Source organism: Salvelinus sp. IW2-2015, unplaced genomic scaffold (assembly GCF_002910315.2).
Source record: "Salvelinus sp. IW2-2015 unplaced genomic scaffold, ASM291031v2 Un_scaffold1596, whole genome shotgun sequence".
NCBI lineage: Eukaryota > Metazoa > Chordata > Actinopteri > Salmoniformes > Salmonidae > Salvelinus > Salvelinus sp. IW2-2015.
This window is the reverse complement of record NW_019943019.1, coordinates 1-10,754: the sequence shown is the minus strand read 5'-3', so window position 1 is coordinate 10,754 and position 10,754 is coordinate 1. Positions and strand designations below refer to the sequence as shown.

The 10,754-nt window shown below is 44.9% G+C and overlaps 1 protein-coding gene across 2 annotated transcripts; it reads left to right on the top strand.

Moving 5' to 3' along the window:
• Positions 1–2,378: 2,378 nt before the first annotated feature.
• On the top strand, positions 2,379–10,673 carry LOC112071369 (caskin-2-like). Of its 2 annotated transcripts, none has more exons than XM_070439362.1 (4): positions 2,379–2,922; positions 7,973–8,081; positions 8,323–8,430; positions 10,074–10,673. In XM_070439362.1, exons 1-3 carry the CDS (start codon positions 2,819–2,821, stop codon positions 8,377–8,379), a joined length of 270 nt encoding a protein of 89 aa, XP_070295463.1. In that variant the 5' UTR covers positions 2,379–2,818; the 3' UTR covers positions 8,380–8,430; positions 10,074–10,673. The 2 variants fall into 2 exon arrangements, with proteins under 2 accessions (XP_070295463.1, XP_023994595.1); XM_024138827.2 differs by having other exon boundaries at positions 10,065–10,673.
• The last annotated feature ends 81 nt before the right edge of the window (positions 10,674–10,754 follow it).

Sequence of the window (10,754 nt, the reverse complement as noted above, 5' to 3'; positions counted from 1 at the left end):
TCTGGCGCACAGTATGGACACTATGACGTGGTCAGTACACAGACACACACAACACACACACACTCACACAGACACACAGACACACACACCACCACACTGAGCTCTACACAAACAGGCATGACTCTACACACAGCCATCGTTAAGCACTGTCAACAACAAACAATTGGGTGGAATGTATGCTGTTCTGTCCACGAAGCTGATACTGGTTTACTGTGGGTCACTTATCTGAGATTTAGATGTGTGTTGTCATGTTGGTCAGTCCACTTAATCTTAAACAGTAAACAAACTGTCAACAAATCACAGCCATAGCCCAAAACAGATGTGACATGGCAGGGGATAGAGTAGGATGAGTGGTGGTGGTGGTACAGTCATTTAAGGGATTGAGGGGTTAGGGGATACGTAGCAAGCTGGAGAGGAGAGGCATGTTGGTGTGATGTGATTGGAGAGGGAGAGGAGGCCTGGGAGAGAGAAGAACGAGGCAGGATGAGGGGATTGGATTCGTAAGGATTGAGGGGAATGATGGGAGGGGGGTCAGGGAGTCTGGTGTGTGATCAGTTTTTGAGGGGGATTAGGAACCTTGTGTTTGTTACCAAAGTCCGTCCGTCCGTTCCCGTCTCACCCCTGTAGTGCTGAGTGATAAGTTTCGGTTTCGGTTCGTCGATTTTATAATATATATTTAGTATCATAAGTCAGTTTCATACGTCTTAAACAACACAGAATAAAACAATGAATAAAACCCATGAGGTAGATGGTGCGTTCAGCTAGAGATGCCTCGCGTAACTGCTCTAATGCACGCTCCCTCTGTGTATTCCCCACACAGACGGGACAAGTAGGCATGCAATGGATTATGGTCATTGTAGTTTATACACCCCACATTTCCGTGCTGAACTATGTAAATATTGGCCTGTTGGAAACTACAACTCCTACTACATTGCACAGTTTGATCTGATTTATCTTTAGAGAAAATGCGCATTGAGCGCAAAAAAAAAACGAACTTGGAATTCAAATAATTGGGAAATAGATCAGGAACTATCCTACAAGCATTGTCAGGATGTGTTCTGGTTACGCCACATGAATTGATTTTAAGCCTTTTAGGACCACAGTTTGTGTGAAAAGCATTTTACTGCACAGACCATGAAGTCCCATTTGATTGTTACAGCCTCCGGTCCTCTAGTCTATTATGTATTCCCAGAGCAGAATGACCAGGGCTAATGGACTGCTGTTTTCACCAAATACTCTGTGTCCTTGGATACGGCCACGGCAGCACCAGGTGCTGATAGAAACATCTGACATCATCTCCCTGGCTATGTGTGTTGTAATGTTATCTGTGAGACCCACATCCACATAACATAACCTACTCCTCAATGGCCCGGTGACAGTGTTGTATATGGTATAGATCGTGTGTGAGATAAGCAGTAGTGTGTGGTGTGGTGGCGTGGAACTCGGAGATAACGGTGTCCGGGGAGAGGTGAAGAGGACACACGGACACATATACGGCCCTCCAAATGCCATCCCAACACTTGCGCACCTCCTCTTCCCATTTGTATATGGTAGGCCGTTGTGAAGCGATCGTTACATTGGGCGATCCGTGTGTGATGGGATAGGCTCTCGGCGTGTGCGTGGTTGCTGTGGGTGAGGTTTTAGGGGACATCGTAGTGTGTCATGTGATGTGTCGTGGCGTAGTTCTGATCTTTGCGCTGCTATTCTGTGTGTGTGCTTAGGTAGGTGGTGTGGTCACTACTACTCAGACCGGGACCCTTAAATCACGGCTACTACCCCTAGCCATCGTCCCCTATCCTATCGTCTACCAGCTTAGGTAGCCTAGCTGTTGGATGCTGGTGATGGAGTTAGACAGTCGACAACCACTCGGCACTCGTGCGGGTGCTTTTAGTATGAGTAGAGACTACGTCCTGCCCACAACACCTACCTTCTCTTCATGTTAGCAAGGCTACCGTGAATTCGACGTTACATGTTCGGTACATCGAGCCCGCGTGGCCGGGGTCCGCGTTCGGTCCATTACTGTGTTAGTGGATGTTTCCCAAATTCAACAGGAAGTGTGGTAATCGCAATCTTAACCATCACCACTGATCTCCCTCGCGTACTCTCATTTTTTCCAGATTGCAAAGGACACCAATAGCTCCTTACTTTAAACTTCTGTACAACCTAGCACTAGGAATAGACCTACTTCACCTCTTGGTCGTATCTTCTCACACGAGTCTATGCGCATCATTCAAGATGCCTACACTTGGATGTTTATAGGCTCTACATTCAGAGCTGTTAAACACACAGTAACTTCGAATTCCATCGGCGCTTTCCGCGCTTCTAAAATTTACCTTCAAAATTATGAGCAGTCTACTTACGCATCAACGTTCTTTCCTCCTGTCCTCTGTCCCAGACCAGTTTCCCAGCAGCAGTAGTCAGTCAGTGAGTGTTGAGGTGTCATCTAGTGTGTGGGCCAGATGTGTGGGGTTGTTTATGCCACTGGGCCACTCCTGTTTTACCTCACACTCACCTGTGGGTCCTCCCATGTCAAATCACAGGACTCCTAAAGGTTTCAAACTTGTGTGTGTGCATTATCCCTTGTCCTAACAGTGCATGAAATGTACATGTGTTGGTAACAGTTGAAGCCATCACTCATCACCCTGTCTTTTCTTTATCACCCCTCCTTCTCCCCCCCTTGTCTCACTTTCTCTTCTCTCTCTCGCTCTCTCTCTTCTTTCTCTCCTTCAATTTCCCTTTCTCCTCTTCTGTCTCCATGGCTTTATGACTTTCTTGACCTCCCTCCTGTCAGGTTGCTCAGCTGTTGTTGAGCAGTAACATGGTGGTGGCTCTGTTAGAGGGGAATAGTAAGGAACCTGCAGACTCAGGCTTCAACACTCCGCTGCACCTCGCCGCACGCAACGGACACAAGGACATCATCCGGTAAGAGACTTCCTATTGTTTTTCACAATCTGAACTTGTGAAACGTACGCAAAACACGTATTGTGTAATAAGTGTTGTATAAATCATGCATTGATGTCAATGATGTCAAGTTTTAATGCAGATTTGTGTACACGTTTGTCAGGCTGCGATTCAGACCATAATGATTTGTGTGTACAGTGCCCATTGATAGATTGATATTTTCTTGTAGGTCTTAATCCTCTGCCTGTCATTCCTCTAATTTGTCCCATACTAATGAAAGGCTATGATTGATCATGGTTGGTAAGTACAGGTCTGTGTGGTTGAACACCTACTCTGAGGTGGACAGGGGTCTGACAGGGTTAACAGTCACTGATCTGGAACTGGTGTGCTGGGAGACTCAACAGGACAGTAAATGGTTCTGAGGGGGTCTACCCTCTGCCCCTCCTCTCTCCTTCCCTCCTCCTCTTCCTCTCCACGGTACTATGGACAAGACAAGAACTATCAGACATGGCTCTGTCTCCACACACCCTCGCTCTGGAACACTGTGGTGTGTGTGTGTGTGTGTGTGTTTATTCTCTCTCTCAAGTAGATCTAGCCATATATTTAGTACCCCAATCTCTACTCTGACTATCTGGTAGGCTATAAAACGGCCTGTCCAATGTCTACTCCACCAGGGGCCACAGTCCCAATCCCCTAGTACCTCCATGGAGACCTACATCAGAGTCTGTCTGGTACAGTCCAGTACCAGACACCCAGGTCACCCTGAGCCCTGCCATAGAGAAGGGGAGGAGGAGGGGGTCTACTCTGCAGCCCTGTTCACATGTTTCACTGACAGCTGCAGCAGTCTGTCACCAGGCTGAGAGAGCGAGAGAGATGGATATGCAGAAAGACACTGGAGAGAAACGGAGAGAGAGACAGAGAGGGAGGCTCTCTGGTGTGAGGCAGCAGTGCTGCCAATGTGACCCAGATCTGCCAGTGAGATGTGGTTGCTGATTTATCAGTAGTAGCTGGGACCAGACTGTTAACACTAGAACTGCTGGGCCTCGATGGACCCCGCCTTCAAGCTAATGAGCAGGCATTCTGACTGCAACATTCTAACAGTGTAATTCATATTTTTAATATATGCTGTCGCAAAAATAATCATTTMGTTGTCTTTATGAAGGCCTTGGGTAACATTAGAATATGATTTTTATTTTATTTCAAAGAACTCAATAGCATTTTCATTAGTTTATGTTACTGTACACTATACACAAAAAAAGAAATTCAAGTGTTCAAGAAATATTGTTAGTGGAGTTCCTTTGTTACAACTATGAAACAGAAAGTATATATGTTGGACACGGTAACAGCTTCTTTTTATAACTACACAAAACATACCCCAACCACCAATACGCACGGTCAAAAGATGCACGGTCAAATGATGAAAACATCAGTAACCTAAACATCATTAGAAGCGTGAAGTGGTCTTGATAAATAGTGAAACTCGAGGCAAAAGCAACAGTGGCATTATAATGAATATACAGTTGAAGTCGGAAGTTTACATACACTTAGGCTGGAGTCATTAAAACTCGTTTTTCAACCACTCCACAAATTTCTTGTTAACAAACTATAGTTTTGGCAAGTCGGTTAGGACATCTACTTTATGCATGACACAAGTCATTTTTACAATTGTTTACAGACTTTACAGATTATTTCACTTATTATTCAATGTATCACAATTCCAGTGGGTCAGAAGTTTACATACACTAAGTTGACTGTGCCTTTAAACAGCTTAGAAAATTCCAGAAAATGATGTCCATGGCTTAGAAGCTCTGATAGGCAAATTGACATTATTTGAGTCAATAGGAGGTGTACCTGTGGATTTATTTCAAGGCCTTCCTTCAAACTCCATGCCTCTTTTCTTGACATCATGGAAAATCTAAAAAGAAATAGGCCAAGACCTCCACAAGTCTGGTTCATCCTTGGAAGCAATTTCCAAACGCCTGAAGGTACCACGTTAATCTGTATAACAATAGTACGCAAGTATTAACACCATGGGACCACACAGCCGTCATACTGCTCAGGAAGAAGACACGTTCTGTCTCCTAGAGATGAACGTACTTTGGTGCGAAAAGTGCAAATCAATCCCAGAACAACAGCATATATTACCTTGTGAAGATGCTGGAGGAAACAGGTACAAAAGTAACTATATCCACAGTAAAACGAGTCCTATATTGACACAACCTGATAGGCCGCTCAGCAAGGAAGAAGCCACTGCTCCAAAACCGCCATAAAAAAGCCAGACTACGGTTTGCAACTGCACATGGGGACAAAGATTGTACTTTTTGGAGAACTGTCCTCTGGTCTGATGAAACAAAAATAGAACTGTTTGGTCATAATGACCATTGTTATGTTTGGAGGGAAAAGGGGGAGGCTTGCAAGCCGAAGAACACCGTCCCAACCGTGAAGCACGGGGGTGGCAGCATCTTGTTGTGGGGGTGCTTTGCTCCAGAGGGACTGGTGTACTTCACAAAATAGATGGCATCACGAGGAGGGGAAATTATGTGGATATATTGAAGCATCATCTCAAGACATCAGTCAGGAAGTTAAAGCTTGGTCGCAAATGGGTCTTCCCTTATGGACAATGACCCCAAGCATACTTCCAAAGTTGTGGCAAAATGGCTTAAGGACAACAAAGTCTAGGTATTGGAGTGGCCATCCCAAAGCCCTGACCTCAATCCTATTGAAATTGTGTGGGCAGAACTGAAAAAGCGTGTGCGTGCAAGGAGGCCTACAAACCTGACTCACTTACACCAGCTCTGTCAGGAGGAATGGACCAAAATTCACCCAACTTATTGTGGGAAGCTTGTGGAAGGCTACCCAAAACGTTTGACCCAAGTTAAACAATTTAAAGGCAGTGCTACCAAATACTAATTGAGTGTATGTAAACTTCTGACCCACTAGGAATGTGATGAAAGAAATAAAAGCTGAAATAAATCGTTCTCTCCTATTATTCTGACATTTCACATTCTTCAAATAAAGTGGTGATCCTAACTGACCTAAGACAAGGAATTTTTACTTGGATTAAATGTCAGGAATTGTGAAAACCCGAGTTTAAATGTATTTGGCTAAGGTGTATGTAAACTTTCGACTTCAACTGTAAGTGTTGATATGACAGTAGTCAGAAATAGTCAGTTATTGTCAGCTCGCGCTTATATTGAGTGCATTTAGCTGTTATCCCTTGTCCTAACAGTTGACTCAAATCTTCATCAATTTCACTTACTTTGACACCTTTGTTTGGTTGTGGTGCGTAATAGACTCCGGTTTTCTCTTTGTGTTCCGCTGTCTTGTCATTCTTCAGCACTGTTGAGGAGTACAACAGCTGTGCAGGTGCCTTATTTTGTGCAGAGGTAGGGAGCTCCCGTCTCACTCTGTTCATGGTGCCAGCCAGACTTGTTTTCTTTACAAGCAAATGAATGAGCAGTGAAAATGACTGCTTCAGCAGTTGTAGCGTTATGGAGTCCTATTTGTGGTGTGGTGGTCTGCCCTTTCTCTGACACACCTCCCTGGTCCAAACCACCTTACCAAAGAAACAGTCAAGGCTTTCATTGGCTTCAATTGATAATGAAAGAGAGAAACTGTGTATTCAACCATGGCACAAGGATTTCTGGGATCCAGTGGCCATATGACTCCATAACAATGCCCTGTGGTCCAATCACACGGTTATGTCACCACAATACATGCTGTAACCTGTCCCATGGTTCCACCACTTTGGCCCCACATAGACATCCATGTAATAGAGGTATTAAAGGGGGGATATGAACAGTGGGTTATTGAGTCAGTGCGGCCCCAAAGGAGGAGAGGAGAACAGGATAGGGCTCTCTCTTTCAGCATCCAGCCAAACCAGAGGGACAGAGAGACTTTGATGAGCCTGCCCTCCTTTGTGTTTCTAAGGGGAAATGAAATGAGCACACTGACCCGGGGCTTAGCAGCCGCAGGGCAGAGAGGGGGGGAGATGGGAAGAGAGAGTGAGAGATGCTGAAGCACAGTATCTCTAACAGGATGAGAATAATGAAGTTCATGTAAGAGAGGGGTATTCTTCCTCTCCCTGTCTCTATATCTCTGTCTCTCTCTCCTGTCTTTGTCCCCAGCATGGCCCCTTTACCAGGGCTCAGTCTTCTGAGTCATCGCTCTGTGCTTGGCAACTGAGCCCCAAAAATCCCTCTCTCTTTCTCTCTGTCTCCTTCTCTCGCTCTAAGTGACTTCTTGTTAGATGCGTGCCTTATTTACTAAAGTGAGTGGTGAGATAAACTGATGATGCAAATCACTGTCACTGTCTGAGTCAGTATCTGTCTGAGTCTTGTATTGTTATTTTGGGTTACTATAGATAAATGGTGTGATTGTGACAGAGGTCATTGTGAGATGTTGTGGTATGGTTCTGGTTTGGCTGATGAGCAGGAATGCCATGGAAAGACAGGGGTTATGGGTTTGCGGTAGTTAGTTACCAAACCATTTTGCATATGGGCGTGTGTGGATGCCCACTTCCCCTTGCCTTATGTATGTGTGGTGTGTGTGTGTGTGAATATACCTCTCCTGTCACTCTAACAAACTTTCCACGCTGTACATTCCCAGAAGAGCTCTGACATTCCCACTAATATTCCTAAAGCTTAACTTGTCTACTTTTTTATTTTTTATTTTACCTTTATTTGACTAGGCAAGTCAGTAAGAACAAATTCTGATTTTCAATGACGGCCTAGGAACAGTYGGTTAACTGTCTTGTTCACTACCAGGATATTTGAGTGTGTGTGTGTGTCTGCGTGTGTGTGTGTGTCTGCAGCTGGAATCGAGTGTGAATTTTCCAAATTTCCCCCTGGCACCTCAGTGAGTTCATGTGATGTGGGATGTTGAGCAGACTAGCTACGGTGGATCACTGTAACACTGCCATTGACATAATATACTGTCCTGGCATCTGGTCCTGCTGGCTCCATCCATGGCTCTGCCTCGCAGAAACCTTTACAATTCACCCTGGAGTTAACAGCCTTTGTAAACATGAAGCTGTACTAAAGTAATACTGTGTTGTTCCTGTCTGGTTCAGGTTGCTGCTGAAAGCGGGCATCGACATCAACAGGGCCACTAAGGCTGGCACTGCCCTGCACGAGGCTTCCCTCTACGGCAAGACGGAGGTGGTCAGACAGCTGCTAGAGGTAAGACACTGGAGGGACATCAACCTCATTTAGTCTTTAACTAGTCTGATTCAATCACTATTCTACCACATTCAACTAACAGTTGGTGACATGTTGTCCAATGTAAGTGAATGTGTATTATTGAATAGGCTGTACAGTACATTGCCGTTGACTGCATTAGACTGAGAACATCGATGTTGAACGTGTTGCTGTGTTTCAGTGCACATCTGATTGACAATAACGTTGTGTGTGGTTTTGACAGGCTGGTATAGATGTGAACATCCGTAACACGTACAACCAGACAGCCTGGACATCGTGAACCAGTTCACCACCTCTCACGCCAGCAAGGACATCAAGCAGCTCCTACGAGGTGAACAGATAGTTGTTAACAAATGAAGACATTATTCTCATGACAGTATCATTCTTTGGCAGTCTTTACCTTTCATTCTGTGTTTTTTCCGCCTGCTTTTATGTCCTTGAACCAGGTCTACAGTGCGACCATTTTACTCACAAACTTGAAAAGTCAAGTATGAGTTTTGATTTATAGATAATAAATTGCTGCTGTAGTTTCTTTTCAAAGTAATGTGGCTGTTTTAGAAGTGGTGTAGCCATAGAGTACTTTGAGTGACTTGAGTGTCCTTGTGTTTCTTGGATATAATTTTGTTCACATGCTAGGTTGTTTTTATGTTAGCTTGTTTGAGCTCAACTCAACTGCTAGTGAAGAGACATGGGAGAATCTTCCAGACGACATGTTCCAGTCTGCACTGTTTTTGCCTTAAGGGGCAGCTGAACATTTTTGTCTCCCCTAAGTGACTAAAATATTTGACGGTACATTGTACTTGCTTGAGCATGGAACACCACAAAAACATTTTATTCTTTCACTTTTGGTCATTTCTTATCATAAAAACGCTCCTCCTCAAATACTTTTATTGTGTTCCTAAATGTATMTGTGTGTTAAAAAATCTATTTAGCCGCAATTTCTTTTTAAATGTCAGCATAGATTCCTGCTAGCAGATTTATTTCTTTGTGCTTTTGTGTAGTGAAGCGACTCTTGCATTCTTTTGCAGTTTGAGTTCTGCAGGACAGAGTGTTCAGAGGTGTGTGTGTTGGGAGAGGAGACACACTGAGACAGAGCCAGTGCAGACGTTCCTATAGCGAGAGAGGCCCAGAGGAGAGACTGAGGGATATGAAATGTTCTAAGCTGTAATTCACCAAGCAGCTGTGTTTAACCTCATGGAGTACAGGTTACATAACCCTATCAGCTCACACACACAACCAAAAGACTAGGTGTGTGTGTGTGTGGATGCGTGTGTGTGTGCGACCTATGCGTTTGTTTGTTTGTTTGTGTGTGATTGTTAGGTGTCACCCCTGTGTACGTGCGCCTGCATGAGACTGTGTTTTGGACCTCTGCTGTTTGCTATCTCCTCTGTAATCCAGCAGGCCTGGGTCTTTGGTCTGGTTCTCGCAGCCTGGGAACTCAGGCCATAATGAGCACTTGTGTTCCTCAGTCAGCAGACTGCTGCTTCAAACATGGAGGCTGTGGAGAGAGACTTCCTGTTATGATCCAGTTCTCTCTGTTCAGAGCAGAGTGAATAGAACACAATCAGCCACCACACCTCCTCGTCATGGATGAATTATTGATGTGTACCAACCAGTCAGAAGCTGAATACAGCACTGACTGACTCTGCTCTCTGATGTTACTACATTCCATACCAGTGCCGGATGTGACTAATAAAGAAACAACAGGCATTGGGATTGTAGCGGCGTCTGGGTATATCCCCTTAAGGTGATTTGAAAAAGGTGTACATGTCAGTATGTATCAATCATTGGGCTGTATTTTCTTCCTGCCTTCATTCATACCAATTCCCTGAACTAACTTTGTGTGTGTCTCTCTTTCTCCTCTCTCTTTCTGTCCCCCCCTCTCTCTTTCTCCCCTCTCTGTCCCCCTCTCTCTCTCTCTCTCTACCTCTCTGTCTTTCTCCCCTCTGTCTTTCTCACACACAGATGCTACAGGTGTTCTGCAGGTGAGAGCTCTGAAAGACTACTGGAACATCCACGACCCCACCGCTCTCAACATCCGGGCCGGGGATGTCATCATGGTAGGCAGRAGGAACACACACACACAACCCTCTCTATTTGCTGTCTGTAACTCCTCAGATGTGCCTCAGCTGGCATTGCAGTGTTGTTCCCACACTCACTGTGCCCAACCGTGCCCCCATGTTGTCTGTTAGGACAGGTGTGTTTTCCCTGTGAACTGTCAGGCTCATCCTCTCTAACAGGTGTTTTAGTAGCAGGCAGGGAGACAGGCTGGCAGTGTTTATGTGAGGGTGGCTTCATGAGTATTCAGTAGACACAGTATGTAGATATGTGTGGTTTTCAGCTGTTCCATGTAGTTGAACTACTCCACAGCTAGCACACCTGATTCAACATGTTAACTAATCATCAAGCCCTTGAATAGGTGACTCCGGTAAACTAGTTCAGGGCTACAACTAAATTGTGAAAAGTCTGCGGGTCCCCGAGGATAGGTTTGAAAACCACTGGACTATAGGACGGTTTGAAAACCACTGGACTGTAGGACGGTTTGAAAAACCACTGGACTGTAGGAGGTTTGAAAACCACTGGACTGTAGGACGGTTGAAACCCTGGACTGTAGGACGGTTTGGGAAAACCACTGGACTATAGACGGTCTGGAAA

Coding starts and splice junctions, on each gene's coding strand:
- LOC112071369 (XM_070439362.1), top strand. CDS start 2,819: ATGGTGGTGGCTCTGTTAGAGGGGAATAGTAAGGAACCTGCAGACTCA. Junction 2,923..7,972: donor GGACACAAGGACATCATCCG/GTAAGAGACTTC, acceptor TGTCTGGTTCAG/GTTGCTGCTGAAAGCGGGCA. Junction 8,082..8,322: donor TGGTCAGACAGCTGCTAGAG/GTAAGACACTGG, acceptor TGGTTTTGACAG/GCTGGTATAGATGTGAACAT.